At 40.0% G+C, this 19,841-nt stretch overlaps 1 protein-coding gene across 1 annotated transcript in view; it reads right to left on the minus strand.

The window, feature by feature from the left end:
* Positions 1 to 19,841, minus strand: part of bbs9 (Bardet-Biedl syndrome 9) — a 230,088-nt gene continuing 210,247 nt past the window's right edge. The window contains exon 23 of the mRNA XM_036556544.1: positions 1 to 3,279. Within this exon, the coding sequence (XP_036412437.1) occupies positions 2,993 to 3,279 (287 nt within the window). The 3' untranslated portion in view covers positions 1 to 2,992. The remainder of the gene's footprint in view (positions 3,280 to 19,841) is intronic.

Here is a 19,841-nt window from a genome sequence, read left to right on the forward strand (position 1 = left end):
GGATTTGATTCCTTTATTTATCTTTATGGCAGCCTTATAAAACAACCATGATCATGATAACAGGACAACCAGACTTGCTAAGGTAGTTCGGAATGGTTTGGGTACCTTGTATACAGATGTACATGGATCAGTGTCTAATAAAGACCACCTGATATCATTACGCTGTAATATTCAGCCAGTTTATTACACAACCACACTGGACATAATTATGTACTCCATTTTGGCTATCAAAAGCTACTATAAAAATAATACAAAACATTCATTTAAAAAGCTGTAATCAAATCATTTATTCTTAGTGACTCTCTAAAACAACTCTGGCACTATCTACACTATATGACCAAATGTATCCAGACACCACTTCTAATTGGTGAATTCAGCTACTTTATGGTGCACCTATTAATACAGGTGCTCAATTTCATGCACACAGCTTTTATAATCTCCATAGAAAAGCACAGCCAACAGAAGGGAGCAACTGCACATGAGCCCAATGGCAAGAAATGGCTAGAGGAGTGAGTATAAAGCCCCCCCACCCGCATTGGCCAGTAGAGCAGTGGAACTGCATTTTCCAGAGTGATGAGCTCCATTTGGGATAAGTTGGAGTGATCCAGATCTAGTCATCCGACATCAGTACCTGACCTCACTAATGCTCTTGTAGCTTAATGCAATCAAATCCTCACAACCATGTTCCAACATCTAGTATAAAGCCTTCCCACAAGAGTAAAGGCTGTTACTGCAGCACAGGGTGGGAGCAAACTCTGTTCTAATTGTTACTCTTGATTTCAAAAGAAACACTGAATGAGAGGGTGTCTACAGACCTTCGGACATATAGTGCATCCGCCTCACTAGTTTGCCCAAAATTGTTACACAAAGTAGATGAAAAAAATGATTTCTTCTTAAACATAATATTTTGCAGTTTGTAAATACCAGTTATGTAAGAGTATCAAGATTCTGAATAAGCTCTAGAGTATAATCATTTAAAAAAACAACATTCAAAATTCATGGTTTGGTACTTTCTCCAGGATGGTCTTTCTGCACTACGCTCTATTCTGAACATTCGGATGCTGTATAGAGGCTGTGCACTGATATCACTAAGAAACAACATAATGGACATCAAATGTGCCAAATGATCTAAACACAGGGGGTCGGGCTGGTGGATAAGTTGAAAGTGAAGTACATCAAATAAATCATACTTGCACCTTTCACTAAGATCTTGAATCAAATCTGCTTGCTATGATGCAAAATTACAAAGAAGAAAATACACAGATGTTCAGCATAATTTATCAGACACAAAAGACAACACTTAGACTGAAACACATCTGAACCTACATTACACATGGAAAGACAGACGGAGATGCAAACAGCATGTAAACTATCAGCCACATGCGTGGGACTGTCACTGCTTAGCTTGGTGCACCACATATGCTGACTAAATGTCTATGGTCTCTGAAGACCGACAGACAGCTTCTCTTGCCTGTCTGTATGCTGTATGTGTATATGACTGACTGATAGAATAAAGGAGAGAGGGAGATAGAAACATTATATGCATACGTACACTGGCGTCAAAAGTTTGGAATCACTTTTTCTAATAATATAAAACCACTTTGGTTGCAAATGCATGTATAAAATGATTCTAATATCGTATCCTGTGCAAATTCACAATTCAAAAAATAAGTAGGAAGCTGTACAAATTAAGAAATTAAGAAAGAAAGTAGATGATTCTGAAAGCTGTATAACATTGACAGTGCAGTTATAATAAAAATTGACATGCAGAATGTATTTCAAAATTCATTACCAAATGTTGAGATATATAATTTAACAAAAAGCTACTGCAAATAGATAATTACAGTATATTTACAGTCAGGATGCATTGTTACAACCCTAGGATCGAATATAAAAAACAATGACATTAATATGATAAGTGATTCTAAACTTTTGAACTGTAGAGTGGGCAACAGACACAGAGGGAGAGAGAGACAGACAGATGGAAGTAGAGACAGAGTGGTGATGGTGGAGAGTGGCCTCGGTGGACCCAGGCTAGCTGGCGGGCTGGAAGCAGGTTATTCTTGGAGATGGGGGGGGAGGTGGCTTCGTGGGGCGTGGTGCCTACGAGGGGGTGAACGAAAGAGAGAGAGAGAGAGAGATAGAGAGACACATACATACTATGGCAGACGTCACGCTGACCCTGCGTGGGTGGCTTGGTTAGCACTGTGGGATTGGGGCTGGACTCGCTGCAGGCCGCACTGCCAGACTGCACTGTCTTAAATAAAAATAAACCCCCATCCAAAAATAAAGGTTCCTACTTGCTCCAGTTTCCCTCATGGAGGGGAAGGTTCACAGTGTAACACGTGCTTCCGTTGCATGATTTCCCTGGCATTGGACAAATGCAGCCAGACATGGTACACTAGGTACGCTAATGTACACTAGCTGTTCTCTCACTGTCATAAACAACAAACTAACTACGCTCTTAAAAATAAAGGTTCCTAAATGGTTCTCTGGCATGGATGAAAAACATTTAGTTGTTCTAGTTTTACATTATGTAATTATAATATACATTATGTACATTATAATTTTACATTAAGTAGAGAATATGTAGGGAGCCACAAGTGGTTCTTCTATTGCAAGGGTTTTTAACCACTGTGTTTAGTAACTGCCCTACTCAGAAAACACCTACTTAACCTGGCAATTAACAGATGAGTTGAATCTCATGTGTCTGAGAAAAAAATATCCTAAAATAAAATAAATAATCTGTCCTGGACACCAGTCCTCCAGGACCAGAGTCAAAAACAGCTGATCTGTAGTGTCGCCCCAAAGAACCTTTTCTGGCACCTTTTTAGTTTTAAGAGTGTACAGCTAACATCTACCTACATCCTGTACACTAGAGCACAAATGCACACATGCACGAACAAGCTGCCTAGATAAGATATCAGGGCAGGAAATGTAAAAAGCCACCAAAACACTATGGGGTGTCTATGTGTATTTGTATTGCATCTGGTCAGCCGTCCCCTGCCTCAGACTCTTTCTTTTTCTCTTTGACCTTGACTGAAGGCTTTTTGGACACCTTTGTCTTCTCTTTCCCTGGCTCCGCTGCAGCCTCTTTCTCCTTGCTCGACTCTTTCTTCTCTTTCTTTGACTCTTTGGATGATTCCTTTGAAGACTCTTTCGACGACTCTTTGGAGTCCTTGGACGAGTCCTTCTTTGACTCTTTCTCCTTGGTTGGCTCTTTCAAGTCTTTCTTGCTGTCTTTCCCAGAATCCTTCTCTTTCTTCTCTTTGGATGATTCTGTGTAAGAAACAAACAAAGCATTGAATGTAAACATCTTTCCACAACTGATACATTGTCGTTGTAAGAGGAAAACTTCATATCTCCAAAATGGTAATTTGGTAGAAGAAAAAAAAAATTCTTAGTTAAATTCTACCGATTTTTCAACATTTCTACATAAATCAATCATTAAGATGCATTTCTATGCAATGTTGACACCAGTAAAATGCAAATAAATCTGAAACAAAGTTTTCTCTGGGTACTACTTTGCCTCACAACATCCTGCAAAAATATGTTTTAGGGCAAAACTTTATCTCAAAACTATTGTAAAACAATGACGACAACGTCAGGCAGCGTATTCGTAACCATTTTGTTTAATAACTGTGAAGAAGCTTTTAGAGACATTAAACTCTTCAGACATCTGGTTCCTATCACCAACACTGGGAATAATAAGTTTCTCTATTCATATCAAACAACTCTAAATGACCTTTTTACATCTTAAAGACTTAAATTAGGAAACTTGTTGAAAAATCTGCGGAATTCCTCCTTAACATCTGTTAATCAGACTAAAAAAAAACGGGGTAGCTTTTTCTCAAATATCAATTGGTCCATTCATCCTGAAATGTTTACACAGTTTAAAAGCCAGTTTGTGTTTTCAAATGAGTTTTGTAGTTTTCTTTTGACCACAATGACTTTGAGCAGTGAGGTGAATAATTTCCACTCAGGACTTGTTATCAGGTGAAGTCCGGCAGCTACATTTAGAGGTCAGAGATAACATTGAGATGTGGAAGTTTAACTACTGTACAGACGCATAGAGGTATTATTCTAACATGTATATACACCTACATAGAAGCATATACATATAAAACTCCACGCCTTTGATAAACATACGTTTATCAGTGTGCACCCGAACTCATTCACACACGTGTTTCGAGAGCATGTAGGGTGCAGTTGTCTGTCTGGGACTGCAGTAGGGCTGTAGCCTAATTAGGCCAGTGTCTGCTGCCAGCTCCTGTGGGACAGGCTGTTAGTCTGAGCCATCGACACTCTCTCTCTCTGTCTGTGTCAGTCTTTCTCTCTCGCATCCTAGATCACTCCTTCTGGGGTCCAGAGAGAGGGCGAGGGGGTGAGGGGCGAGGGGTTATCTCCGGGACCAGAGGCGCCAAGCGCGCAGGTGGGAGGATTGAGGCTTGTCTCTGTAGGGTTATGGGGGCTCTTTGGGGGGTATATGGGTCAGTGCTATCTAGTGCCGTAGGAGATGAGGAGGCATAATAATATTACTGTGCTTATGTACACTACTCTTCAAAATTTGGAATCACTGATTTCAACGATATAAATCTAAAACATACTGGAAAACTTTTACACAAGCTGCGTTTTTTTCCAGTGTGTTAACAAATTGAACATTTTTACATATAAAATTAAAACGTCATTTAACCTAGTGTTCCAAAATTTTTGTAATATCATTTACTGTGCAGCTTTGTTGGTTTCAAATTTGTAGAAATTTTAGACATGTCCAGAATGATGACCAGAGCTGCAGATGATTTCATAGTAATTGAGAAAGCTACATAACATTGATAAATAAATAAAATAAAATATACAGCATACCTCCCATTTGAAAAGTGGTAATAAAATCATGACGCAGGTAAGGTACCAAGAAATAAATATCAAATGATTATTACAGTATATTATTTAGCATTTAGTAACTTTTTGGTGTTCCAAAAATTTTAATAAAACTTAAAGATCTAAATACCATATTTAACAAAACTTTTAAAACATTATTATTGAATAAAATAGCAAAAAAGTATTAATATGACGATTAATTCCAAACTTCTGAACAGAAATACGTGTGTATCTGACTCTGACAGAAATTTCTGCAGTCTGCTGTGACTGACAGAGAGTGACTACAGCACCTGACGCATAACAAAAGAAACATGCTCACTCACACACTCTTAGATCCCTCTCAACAGCTGATGGGCTCAGTGATAAGGTGAGGACAGGGCCATCTAGTCCCGACGATCACTATCACTTATTAACATGCAAATGAAGAAGCCTGTGTTTTCCTAGAAGACTACGGACTAGTTTGCACAATGCTAGTAGTAGTGATGTACTGAAATGACACTTGGCCAAAAACCAAAACCAAGAGCTGACAATAAATAAAAACAGTTTACATAAAATAAACTTATTAAAATCATTACAGCATCAACAACGGTTGGTCAACTGAGGCAATGAATTCTATTATTTTTTAGTTTTACTTTGTACTTTCACTCTGTCGTTTGTGATTTTTTATCTTTTCGAAAATTGTGGCTACAGATGGCATCAGTGAGCTTTTGCTTCTGTTGTTTTGCTGTGTTCTCTAAATGGAATGTCATGTTTTCAAGTGGTATCAAACTTCTTGGATGTTCTATCCCCTCTAAATATTCAACATAAATAGTCATTATAATGTCCCTGCAGAATCCGAGAAATAGATCCACATGGTCAACTGCTGCTCAAACTGCCTGAATGCGTCTGCTTTGTCCAGCACAGCTGACTGATGTAAACAAACAGCGTTTTTAATCACTATTTCTCATTTTCACTACTATTAAAATTATCTATTTTTTCTGTCAAAATGTTTGTCTTCTTTTTAACCATTTTGTCTCATACCTCCAGGGGGAAAATTTGTGTTTGTTTGATTTCTGGCTAAACTAGTGTCTTAACGCAGTGCTAGATAAAGTTTGGTAGTTGTACCGCAAATACAATTTTACATCCATATAATGAGTGAACTTATATGTGATCCCATGTCATGGAAACCTCAAAACACAAATGAGTTCCCATGTAGCCACCAAACCAAAACGAGAGACAATGAGACATAAATAAATAAAAACAATAGAGAGACTCATGAAAAAACCACATGGGCCAGCACAGCAAAAGGACATGTGTGATCTGAGGGCAAAAGCAGCAATAAAGCTGCAGTCTATATAAAAGCCGTAGCTTATTGTGTGTAAAAGCGCAGCTTCAGGAACTGTGTTTCCATTCCTGATCCAGCAAAAGAGCCAACGCCAATCACCAACCGCACACACCCTCAGATCTTTTACAGTTACATATTTACACACAGGACATGCAAAGCTGACTAAAAAACTTTCTATCTTTCACACGTGAATACACTAGTACTGAAAGTCTACACTATGCTTATGTTTAACCAGAGATTTTTTTAGTCTGCTTGTGTAAAGTCGAAATGATCTTTCAATGCATTGTTTCATTTTTGCAAATGAGATGTGTGTGTGAAAAATCATTATACATTTTAAAGAACCTAGACATAATGTAAAGGTTTTTCCTACAAACACACATCCAAACCAAGGACCATTTAGAAACCTGTAATTTTAAGAGTGTTGAAAATGACCAGAATGTAAAAAACAATGATGTGGAAAACAATACAGCCTCGTAGAGACAAACAACAACCCCATGCAGACTAAACACACCTTCCAGCGAGTGTGTATCTGCCAGTCCCTAGATGGAACTTAGGTGACACGCATTATCAGCCCTGTGTCCTGTGTCACCTCACATTCACAAAATGCTTTGGCTTTAAAGTGGCACTGGCCTGGTAAAGTTGATTATGTGAGTCTTTTGCAGTGCAGCGATAGCTCCTCAGGCACCGGCATCAGTACATGCAGAAAGAAGGCCGGCAGTAAACAGGTTGATAACAGCGGCTGAGGACAATGTGCATATCGCTGTTTCAAAGAGCTGATTTTCCGCTTGGCCGGGTGTGTGTGAGCGTGGGCCAAAGGCCCCACAGAAACTCAGAAGGCCATAGTCAAAACACACACGCACACACACAGCGCGCCTGCATGGCCCTCCGGACTGCCTCAATGCGGGAGGCTTCAGTGCTTTTCCCACTGTTTTATAAATACAGCAGCTTCGCTGGCCGGTGTGTGTGTGTATGTATGTGCTTCAGAACCACTTCAACCAGCTACAAGCTAAAAGTGGAAACCATGGGAACGGGTGCCATGCACAGTGAGGAGGTGTCATGTCTGCGCTGGCCCTTACAATGACTGTAATGTGAATGTGGCCCAATTCAATCCCAAATTTCACACACAAGCAGAGGTAAAGAAGTGATAAACAGATTGCATTTTTTTAAGTAGTGTGAATGCAATTTTTTCCCAAGTTAGATTTGTGCTACTTTCATATATCCTGCTAGATTGGATTGGATTTATGTTTATGCACCGAAAAAACACTTTTATCCAGTGTGACTTACAATTTAATTGTTCTACAGAGCTTGATGAATGTAGCTTTAGGAGTCCCTTGCGGGTCATTTCAGAGCATAGTTCTGTTCACTGATAACAGATATTGGTCACTTACAAATGGGTCTGAAGTGTCCAGGCAGAAAGATCAGATCTAGGTGAATAATCGAAATTTACCTCAGTGCTTTGACATAAGGAGCTCAAGTAACTGACTTATTATGATTACGCAGATGTACTTGTGGGGCAGAAGGGCTCGTCAGTGGTACATCTTAGTGCACACTGAGCAAACATCTCACTGCAATTATGTGATCTGTGAGTGTATGTAACAAACACAGGCAATGGGCGTGTTTAAAGAGGTAGGACAATCATTAACTGACACTATTTACACTCTCTCAGAGAACCGCATCCACACTCCCTTTAACCATCAACTTCACAATGACCTCTACTCCTGACGTGCCCCAGATTATCCAGCAGTGAACAGTCTTCCCAGTGGGACAAGGCTTCTGGGCAACATGAGGGCATGAGAACATTAGAAGCCATAGACCTTCATCTGTGCTAGAGGTCAATTCAAAGTTGAGTACCACTAAAATGTGGCAAGCTTTAACCATTAGAATTCACAGTTATTGCCAGCAATAAAATAAAAAACTTCACAGTTTAAAATAATCATTGCTCAAAGTGCAGAAAGTTTTTGTCTGTGTATTGTTCTGTGAGGACAGAAAACTATTCTTTACATTTTCTGCCATGTTTAGAGATGGCATGATACTACTTTTTTTTAACCGATACAGATATGGACACCTTGAGTAAGGTGACCAGCTAAAAGTATACTGTCATGCTCAAATTACTCAAACACTGTACTACCCCACAGGAAGAAATACACAGCTAAGCTACATCAGACCACACAGTGTGTGCGTTATTTCCAGATAGATCTGTTACAGAAATGGATGGAATTCCCTCTTTTCCCCCTCCAAAATCTCCAATATTTAAATTTTGTGGCAAAAACCTAAGTACTGCCTAGGGCCGAAGTGCCATTAAGTTTTTACTGTACATGAAAAACAGCTTGACAGGAAAATGACATGAACCAGGCAGAGAGTTCTGAAGGTCTGATTGAAGAGCTGGTGAATGCAGGGTACAGTAGGGTATCTATGGTAATTTGAGATGTTACAGTAGGATGCAATAGCACATGCAGCAGATGCAGTAATATAGATCTGGTGCATGTAACTGCAGTGGAGTGGTAGTAAGGAAGTAATACAGTCTCAAATCAATCACTGGCGTCTGAGTCACTCATGTCTGGGACTTCTCAAGCTACGCTACCTCCGCTTCTCATTCAGCAATGAGCTCCAACATGGCAGCTAAATAAAAGTGGACACACAAACACATGCACACGTACAAAGAGCACAGCATTCCCATGACAAGAGGCAAGAAACGCACCATTCAGAAATAATGGATGCTTGTTGACTTTCCAAGATTTCAAAGGCCAATAATGCATTAATGCTGAAAAAAAGGTGGACACTCACAAAGGAAGAGAGAATGACCATGACATGACCACTAAAGACCTGAGAAAGTGAGTGGAATAACCAAGGTTGGAGACAAGAGGGGCATAATGAAGAGTATGACAAGAAGACACTGCAGAAAGCAGAAACTTTGATGCACAGATTCTCTTCAGAGTTGGCCATAGATGTTTATTTTCCATGCATCTCATTGCTGAATGGATAAACACCACAGTTACAGTCGATATCCATGTGCATCTCCAATACTTTTACCAGTATATCTATTATTATAAGCAAATCTTTTTCAAAAGATGCATTCTGTGATTTTAGAACAATATATCAGTCAGCTAATTTGCTTATAAAGCTAAAGGAAGTGCTTGAACATGTAGCACACTGCAAGAATCCAAACAGTCATTAAATTCATAGAGAGAGCTCTAGATGCAACCACCAATAGGAAGCTGATGAAACATGTTTAGAAGTTCTAATTGCTTTGTTTACACTGTCGTTGTTTGTAAACAGAATGAAAAACCTACATGTATTGGCTCATAAAATGGGAAGAAACGGAAGAAACTTTCTCCGAGCTCTCAAGGCATCTCCTGTGAATCCTCTCCAACAGGAAATGTTTATATGCAGTGAAGTGGAGGTAAACAAAAAAGTGCAGAGTGTGGCTTTTAGGATGTTTCACATAATGGACACTGTTAAGTCTTATCACATATTGCGCTTCATATCCCATCATTCATTGGTCCTAAACTGCCCTGTCTAAAGTCGTAAGCTTGACATTCATCAGCACAGCACATCAGATCTGCTGGCATGAGAATGAGCACGTTTGTAAGCATGACTAAATGAATGTCCTTTTGCTGACCATCAAATGTGTCTACAAAGCCATTTGGGAAAAATTCCCGGTTTTATTGGTCAATCTGCCGGATACGCTTGTTGATTGAGCGGGCGGGGCTGAGGCTGAATTCTCGGCAGATAGGAGCTCAAGACAGCGCGCGCCAAACCAGACGGGTCGTGGTTTGCGTGTTTGGGCAGACTGGGGGGTGGATAGGATGGAGGGAGGAAACAGGCGAGAGACAGAGACATAGGGAGAGAGAGACCATGGCTGGGTTGTTGTGCTGATTTGGTTTCTTAATACTATTTCTGACCATGGAATGCAGGCATGGGGGCAGAGGAGGCCAGTCATGCTGATCCATCTACATAGTCCACTGACAGCTTCTTACCACTGGGTAATTAACTTGAAGAGATCCTTTAGCGCACAGATTCACACACCTTCAAGACATATTTATGTAAATAAGTAAAAAGAAAAGATTGTGTATTAAAGAGTTTGGTTGTATTTCTTGGCAGTTGACCGTAAGTAAAATTAAAATTAATAGAATTAAACTATTTATGCTCCACCCACAAATGTGTTCTATCATAGCAATTGTTACAAGGTTTGTCAAGCTTTAGAGAACATAACAATCCCATTTAGGCTAATGAGAAACGGTGGAGCACAAGCTTTTGTAAAATGCCTAAATACAGAGTGCGTTATTATATTTATTTTATATGCATGTGAAAAGCCATACTTTTATATCAGGTGAAGTGTTTTGTCATGCCCTGCGATGGACTGGCAACCTATCCAGGGTGTTTCCTGCCTTCCACCCAATGACCACTGGGGTGTGCTCCAGCTCCCCCCGCAACCCAGAAGGATAAGCGGCTTAGAAAATGTGTGTGAGTGTGAGTGTTTTGTCATGTAATCCAGGTTTTTGGGAATACATTTCTAATTGGTTGAGATGTATTCATGGCAAGTATGATAAGAAAAATATTGTCTGCGAATCGCTTAAGGCCAAAGAACACAGATGGGATAAACACGAACAAAAATGAACATTCCAATGTTTGCACTTGTCCTTGGAAAGTCCAGAAAAAGTAAACCTACCAGGAAAATGAGGGAACTGGAAGAGAACATTCTCTTTCAACAATCAAACATGGGTATGACACACCAACCAAACATTTGTGTTTGTTCATGTTTGTCCCATTTACTCTTCAGAGTAACTTCAGCCCTGCTACAGTAGCTTGTAGTGTAGGCTACAGTATTAGCTAGCCAGTAACACTGAAACAGCTAAGATGGTCATCTTTCTGCTTGTTCTACCAATCAGATGTTTATCCCTAAAAACCTAAAGAAACATTTGTTTTCCACTTAAAAAGCAGCGTTACTGTTATGAGTGGACAAAATATGCTTCATCAGAATGTATTTATTACCTTCAATAATTCAACTTCATCCTGAATAAAAAAAAAAAAAATCACATGAATGCAGGGTAAACATCAAAATGGGGTGAATGCACCTTCCAACTTTCATGGCCAACATTTAGTGAAAGAAACAGTTGCTGCATATATCAACTTACATACTGCTGTGTTATGCCGTGTTTTGAAGGGGACTGGAGCTTTCCACTTTGCTGTAGCTTTTGTTAATTTACAGGGTGTTCATTTATCCCCAATTCTCCAGTGAGCACTGACCAGTATGGAGTTCCGAAGGCACCCACCAGTGCTAACATTACTGATATCACTGCATCAGGCCTCGTAAATACCCACAGATACTCAGTGATAAATTCATGGCATTACAGTGGCAGTAAGTAGCCTTTATCAAGAGAGGCATCAATGGAACTTTCCAAATACAAATTATTGTATTTAGTATAAAGTATTTGAACGAGAGGGCTACAGTCGCAGTCACAGCAACAGCATGCGAGCAGCTGGGCTTTAAGGTGGTTGTTTTGCTACAGTTGTTTTTAACGGCTTTTTAAAAAAAACTTATTATTGTAATAATATGTAAAATATTGATTATTTATCGTATAAATGTGTTATCTTTGAAATTACTAGTATTTTGACAAAAACTAAGTTACAGTTTCTGCACGACCATTTCTAATTTTTGCTAACGTTCCATAAAGTTTTTTCAACAGTCATTGCTACAAAAGAATGCATGTATGGGCGGAGCATAGATCAATTCCTTACTACTGCACAACCTCAAAAGCAGGAAGAAAGAAAGAGAGTGAGAGAGAGAGAGAGAGAGAGAGAGGGAAAGAGAGAGAGCTGAAAGGAAGCCTAGCGCTGAGGAACTCAGGGGTGTGGTGCAAGTGTGATCATTCCCGTGGTCAGTGGAGATATTTTCTCTCTTCTTGTCTACGCCCTGGTACAAAACTTCTCTCCTTCACACACTCACTCACTCACTCACACACACACACACAAACACACAACTCTGGTTCTGCAGACTGTCTCAAACAACTTGCAAAGTCTGCATTCTGCCCACACAGAGCTGAACCACATCTAAGAGAAACAATTTAAGTGGTAGGCCTCATGCGCACACACACACACACACACACACACACACACACACACACACACATAAAATCTGTGTATTCACACAAGAACACACACACACTGTGAGACACACTTAAAAGCACAAGTGCCCCTGAATACACACACAAGCAAATGTATAAAGACACCACACACACTCATACACAAACATACAAGGCCCAAAAACACACATGCTGGATTTGTGCAGTGTTAAGCTGAAGCACCGTGTCTCTGGCGAGCCACAGGCTTCGTTTGTTGCGGCGAGGGAGGCAGCGTGTTTGAAAAAAGCTGGAGGAATCCAAATGGGTTTCACCACTTTGCTCCTCCACACTGGCACCCACGACCCCTCTCAACCACCGAGCTGCTAGTTTCACAGAAATCCAACCACCAGCACATAGAAGACCAAAAATATGCATGCCTGTGTTTACAAAAACATCATTTTTTGCCCCCTTGTTCTCATATTCCTGCACATTCTTCAGTCCCCTCCAGAAACCTCAAACAGGTGCTGCGAGCTGAAACGGAACGTTCACAGACTATTTTAATCATTTCTTAAAATTATTCTGGCCTTTTCCTCAGGCGCTGGTTTCCTCTGTGCTTTGGCTGGTCACTGCAGGCCATGGTGACCTCACAGGGTCAGCCTGTGTTTTAATAGCGTCCTTTTCTCTTCTGCCCAGTGGGTGTATGAAAAAGGCGGTTCACCCACGCTTTTATGAGGTTCGGATCTTTCCACTTCCATTATTACACAAGCCAGCCTTCCGCAATAATAAATCTCATCTAGAGCTGGGTGATAAAGATTCGATAAAGATTAAATACATTTTCCTAATGTTCAATGTTAAGGTTTTAGAGTTGAATTTTCCTCACATTGCAGATGATGTAGCCTTTTTTGCCACAATGTTCTCTTGTTCTGTTATCTTTTCCCAAAACTCACAGCCTAGCTAAGCTATTCCATCAGGTTGCACTGTTACAAGTGAATGGCTAGACTTTTCCCCCTCCCTGTCTCTCAGGGTAAAAAATGCAAATTGTTAAGCAGCAAATGTTCAAGACGATTCGAGAAGGGCTTTTCTGGCCTACTCCCATGCTCGCCCTTTCTCTTTTGTCCTCCTTATTCTGTCTTTGTGATCCCCCTAGGCTGCTGGATGTTTTTTAAGAACACCTGCCCATGCCTGGGCAAAGTCTTCAAGTTCCCCAGAGAAATAAGCTCTTTCTCAAACTGTCAGCTTCCAGCTCTCAATAGGAGGATGCATAAGCATAGTAACACTACAACTTGCATGTCAAGCTCTGAGCCTCCAGGATCCATAAAGTCCTATGAAATGTCACTGAAAGGGACTGGAAGAACTTTGGAAGTTTGGAATTTTGACAATTCTTGTTGATTTATTATACATGATGCGCATGAACTCTCTTAGACTGTCTGCAGTTTAACTCACTGAAGGCCTATTTTACATTTTTAAAGAATGTAAATGCAATTACTGAACTATGTAATTAATAAGTAACTTCTATAGAGTTAAACTGTCTCCAGAAAAAAACAAGCATTTTGCAAACACAATATGAAGTCAAGGATGAGCACCTAGTCAAGAGGCCTGAAAGTTAAGTAGTTAAACATGTCTGGGTGTTAATGACAGATTCTGACCTATCACATTAGAGTCAGTGAGTCATCACACAGATAAGTTAAGTTTCTGCTATGTTTGATTCTGCCTTTTCCCACAGTCTCCCATCATCCTTCACAATGGAACGTCCCAACGTTTGCTTCAATAATTACCATGAGCACTTCATAAAACACAGATATCATCACTTGACCAATCGCCCAAGTGCTGGGAGAGCTAAGAAAATGTTACTTTTTTCTGGCCAGACAGCCGATTTCTGTTTTTGGTCATGGCTGCTACGGCAGTCTGTCGGCCTGCCTGTGCCAAAGACACGTTATAAACCACACGGCCCTCTTAAACGAGGGAGAGAGAGAGGAAAAAAGGGCAGGAAATATTTCAATCGAGGACGGAAACAAAAGGGACTTTATGTGGGGAGAGGCTGAAGGAACTGATCTACACCCCAACGATGGACTAAATCACACAGAGGCTCAAGTCCCGATGGAAGACTCCAAGTATTCACTGCCTCCTTTCTTTAACTTGCCTCTATGCTATTCAAGCTCTTCATTTAGACCTCTTTGTTCTCCTTGTACAGAAACTTGCTGAAAGTTAGTAGTCCTTGTTGAAGGATTAGGTAAGCAAGTTGCAAACTGAGGCTTCATCTCAAAGGACTTTGTCTACAGCACACATTAGTGTGCATGATCCAGGGTGGATTGAAGAGAGATTCATTTTCCATGTCAATAGCAGAACTGTAAAAACGAATAAAGAATCTAGGCAAAGGGCCAAGTGGACACTACACAGCTTTTAAAATCCTATCTTTGGCCATCTGACCCCTCAAGTCCCACTGACACATGAAAGTAAATGAGAAGTGTCTATTACATGACTACCAAAATGGAGCCTGAGCAACCTACCGTTGCAATCGTTTCGGCACTTATTTGGAAATCTCTCCATTTCTTTCCTTCCTCAACCTGTTTGTGATCATTTTCAGATATCACATCAAACAAGCCAGAGCTCTTCTAGCCTCTGTTTCATTTTTTTGGGTCTACATAGAACTTGCCTTGCTTTTGTTGTTCCCACCTTGTCCCCTGACAGTCTTCTCTTGCTCTCTTTTGTTCATTTTTGTTCTTTGTACACATTGTACAAGTGCTTATACTAAATGACTTGATAATTTCAAAAACACTGGAACATGTTGAGCCATTTGCAACAGCTCGCATTTGGGGTAATTTGCCTCAATCAAGTGGTCGTGGCATGCATGAGCAGGGTTTATCACAGATTTGGAAGGTGAGCAGTTGTCACTGAGGCCAAAAATTGGTCTGTGACAGGAAAATAGAGCATAACATCATATACCATGCACTAGGCATAAAAGTGCAGCATTAACTGGGGTGATGCTGGTCCACCACCAGTGACATTCCAGCACCCACTACTGTGGCTCATGCAAGGAGTGCCTGACCAAGTTCCTAAAGGGTACTGGAATAAGCAATACTCCATATTGCAGTAAAACGTGTGTGCAAATCAATAATCAGCAAGTCATGACACTGCTGACCTTCCAAGGACAAGGACATCTACAGAAGGTTCATTCAGAAAGGAGCTCTGTCTCTTTGATAAGTCAACACAGGGTTTAGATACTTCCACAGCAGTGTGTGCACACACACACATAGACATGCTCATTATACCATCTATCATCCTGGTTTGATCAAATCCCCTTGTAGACATGAGCAAGGTTGTCACTGGGCTAGACAGACAGACGACAACACCCCCCCACCACATGAACACACAAGAATGTGTGTATACATGTGTGTGTGTTAGAGGTAGTGGTGCTAAGGAGATGAGAGGGAGGATTCCAAAGCGGATCATGTGGCCGTGAAAAGGCAGGAATGTCCAGTTCAAAGGTGCGCTTAGTCATCCCCACCCAGCAAGAGCAGAACATTCATTCTATTGACCTCTACCTCACAGAGAGTGAGAGAGAGAGAAAGAAAGAGAGGAAGGTAAAAAGTGAGAGAGAAAGTGAGTGAGTAGGACAGGAGGTCAGGCACACTGTCTTGGGGGGGTCAAGCAATATATCGAGCAATACATTGACTGATAAAATCAGTCGTTAATAAGTTTAAGCGGATTGAACAGTTTTGCTTAAAATACTCCTGATAAAACACCAATATTTAAGTGACTTTTTTACATTTTAAAGAACAGATTGCTGCAGCATAAAAAGAAGTGCTCATTTGTGGAGATCTTCTTTGGCTTCCATGCTTTTATGCCTGACTGTTAAACTTTGTAACAGCAAAAATGGTAAATTTCAAAACAAATAATTAACAATGAATCAGCTAAAATCAGCTTGAAATGTCACATTATGCACACACTAAAGGAGAAATGATGAGTTGAAAAGGTGAATTCATCATCATACCCATGTGCAATGTAATCATACCTCATGTGCAATTCTCCATTCCATGTGTAATATGTGTAAAATAGTGCATATTTTTATCCTTAGTGTTTTTTTATCTTTAGTATTATATATATTGTACATATATGGTAATAAGTAACATACTTGTCCCTCTTTTCTTGAGTGCCTTGCTGTCGCTTTGCTGCTGTAGTACTGTGAATCTCCCTTGTTGTGCGACTAATAAAGGATTATCTGTCATATTTAATCAGTCACAGTTGATAGCTGACAGGCAGATCAGCACAAGCTATGATTATCATTTCTGATAATAAACTGGCTGATGTTAGTTGAATTTCTAGCTGCTTAAAATCAGAAACAGTTATAAAATCTGTCATGTAATATTGTGTGTGTTCAGGACTGACTGCTACCTCCCACACGGGTTCATATACAAAGCAGACACACAGAGGACCAATTGGCCGTCCAGTTCCCTGTCTGTTTCTCATACTAATACAACATTATACAGGCCAGAAAACACTAAATGGAAGTTTCTGGCTTGATTTTTGCATTGGGGATCTATAAGCAACAGCTGAGGAAAGACTAGCAAATGTCCTCAAGCGCATGTGTATGTACACCAAAGGTTGCTCAATAACGTCTGTCTGTTACTCTATGCCAGAGGCTATTAATGTTACCAGAGCATGAATTCTTGCAAAAACAGATTCATTATTGTGTGCGTGTGTGAGCTCAGGTGGAATCGCTGACCACACATAACCATCTTTTCAGAAATCCACTGCGGACACATTTCCCTTTTTTCCCTCCGAACAGTGCTTTTCTTCATGCTCGTGGAATCCCACTTATTCCGAATGACCAAAATTATTTGTGACTAATTGTTAACAAATGGTCAGAACCCGGACATGGAGGGAGCGTTTTGGGCCGAAGCTACTTGATACATAAGCTCTATGGAAAAGAAAAAAAACTCTGGAAAACATCCATCTTGTGCTGTTAATTAGCTTTGCAAATGGACCAGAATGTGTCCTGGCCGTGTTCTGGAGTGGTGTTACCAGTGTGCTCATGCACTTTCCTCTACGGCTACATTTGTTTCGCATAGCAACGCATTGCATATCCACATTTTTTAATGAGTACCAGTAAAATATTCCAAGAACATATTTTATACTATTATAAACAATAATAACTTTTGTTTATTGCATGCAGCTAGCAAGAGATTTGTGTGGGATAGGTTGATATAGTGATTTTCATCTTTTAGGCATATGTGATCTAACATGCTATCATTTTATCTACAGTACAGTAACTCAAAATTGCATAATTTCTTTGCTTGCAATATTTCCGTAAATAGCTCTCTTAATATTACTATTTTGCTTAATGTGAGTTAAATGCTTAATGGCAACCGCTTGTGTCTCAACATGTTTTATGGTCAGTCAAAAATATATTTTACAAGATAATTCACTATTTACTTTACATCAAACAAACCTTATGCGAGTATCAGCGTATTGCACTATTATATATATCATCGTGAATAGCTTAGCTTGTGGCTAGGGTTGTAGCGGGGGCTTACGTAGTATCTTGCAGCTGGAGTGTTACGTTGAGATACTATAAAGAAAAAAATTGATACATTTAATTTGTCAATTAAAATTGAAATCTGAAATAAAAACTAACACATTGATGTAAAGCACATTTTCAGTTACTCTTCACAGACACACTACGTCACTGAGACATGACTATCATACTGAATCAAGTTATTTACAATTAATTTTGTGGATCGTTACACCCCAAGAAAATACTAATTGAATAAGCGAATACTAAGGTGAGTTTAGATACCACACCTATCCTTAGTTCGGGGGTCAATCTTACTGTCAATCAGCTAGACAGCTCACGTGAGCAAAGTGAATACACACAGTCAAACAAACACCACCCCCCTCCCCCCCCCACACACACATTACCCAATAGTGGTAGCAGCTGACTGTTTCATTGGATTGTGAAGGGAATTATAACTCAAGAGCTTTTGAGCCTCAATAATCTCACTGCCTAATTTTGTTTCTATAGAACTTTTCTGTTTATCTTGTCTTGACAGGTGCAAGCGCACACACAGAGAAGCAGGGTGAATGTGAGTTTAATAAAGAGTGAAGCACCAGAGTGTCTGTGTGTTCAAACACACAGTACAGTTGAGACGTGTGTGTGTGTGTGTGTATGTGTGTGTGTGTCTGCGCACAGCTGTGTCTGCGGTGTGTGATCTGTGGTTACAGAAGAACAGAGAGTGCTTTGTGTGTCTCTGCACTTTTATAATACAACAGAAAAAAGGGAAGAATCCCTCTGTGTAGGGGTCATTAGGTCACATGGTCACACACTGCTCTCCAGTACTCTGTCAACTATGGGTGAGAGACTGGATCTGACCACAGTGGTGGCAGAAGCATCCTACCAATTTGGTGCTTAGTCCAGTGGACATTCTGCCTATGTCTGATCGGATCTACAGCATCAAGTCTGGCTTTTGAAATTCTGTCTAAATCCAACTGTATCTGAATATGATTGTACCCAGACAAAATTCTGTCTGAGCCAAACTGTAGCTTGACAAAACTGTTTTTAAACTTGACTGCAGTCTGGCAAAACTTTGTCCAAATCTGAGTGTAGCTTGACCAAATATTGTCAATATGTGACGGTGATCATACCAAATTTTGCCCAAATCTGACTCTAGCCTGACAAAATTCTACTCAAATCAACAAAATGTCTAAACCAGACTGTAGACAGACAAAATTCTGTCTGAACTCGACTGTAGCCCAACAAAATTGTGTCTGAACCTGATTGCAGTCTGACAAATTTCTGCTTGAACTCGACTGTAGCCAAACAAAATTTTGCCCAAATCCGACTTCAGCGCAACAAACGTCTGTTCAAATCTCACTGTAGCCCAACAAATGTCTGTCCAAATCTGACTGTAGCCCAACAAAAGTCTGTCCAAATCTCACTGTAGCCCAACAAAATTCTTTCCAAATCTGAGTGTAGCCCAACAAAAGTCTGTCCAAATCTCACTGTAGCCCAACAAAATTCTTTCCAAATCTGAGTGTAGCCCAACAAAAGTCTGTCCAAATCTCACTGTAGCCTGTCAAAACCTCAGAACTGGCTAAAACCCTATACAATTCTGTCTGAACTTGACTGTAACCCAAGAAAAGTTTGCCTGAACCTGATTCTAACCCAAAAATTCTTTCTGAAACTGACTGTAGTCCGACAAAATTCCGTTTGAACCCGACTCTAGTCAAAGTGTAAACTGTTTAAAGTAACAAATGTAATGAACAACAACAAATTAAGAATATTGTGAGAAACACTAAAGCACGGGTAAATGCAGGGCAAAATCTGTTAAAGGTGAAAGACAGGTGAGGAGAGATCTGAACATAAAATCAGAACCCAACCTGACAAAAACAAATATTTGTGAAATTATGTCTGAACCCAGCCAAACCTAATCTGATGAGGAGGTCTGGACAAATGTCAAGCTCTAACACACACACACACACACACACACATACACACACATACACACACACATACACACACACCCAGCTTCAAGATCTCGCTCACATCACTGATTATGAATATACTGTTGTAGTTATTA

The sequence above is a fragment of the Colossoma macropomum genome, unplaced genomic scaffold, assembly GCF_904425465.1.
Source record: "Colossoma macropomum unplaced genomic scaffold, Colossoma_macropomum, whole genome shotgun sequence".
NCBI classification, from domain to species: domain Eukaryota; kingdom Metazoa; phylum Chordata; class Actinopteri; order Characiformes; family Serrasalmidae; genus Colossoma; species Colossoma macropomum.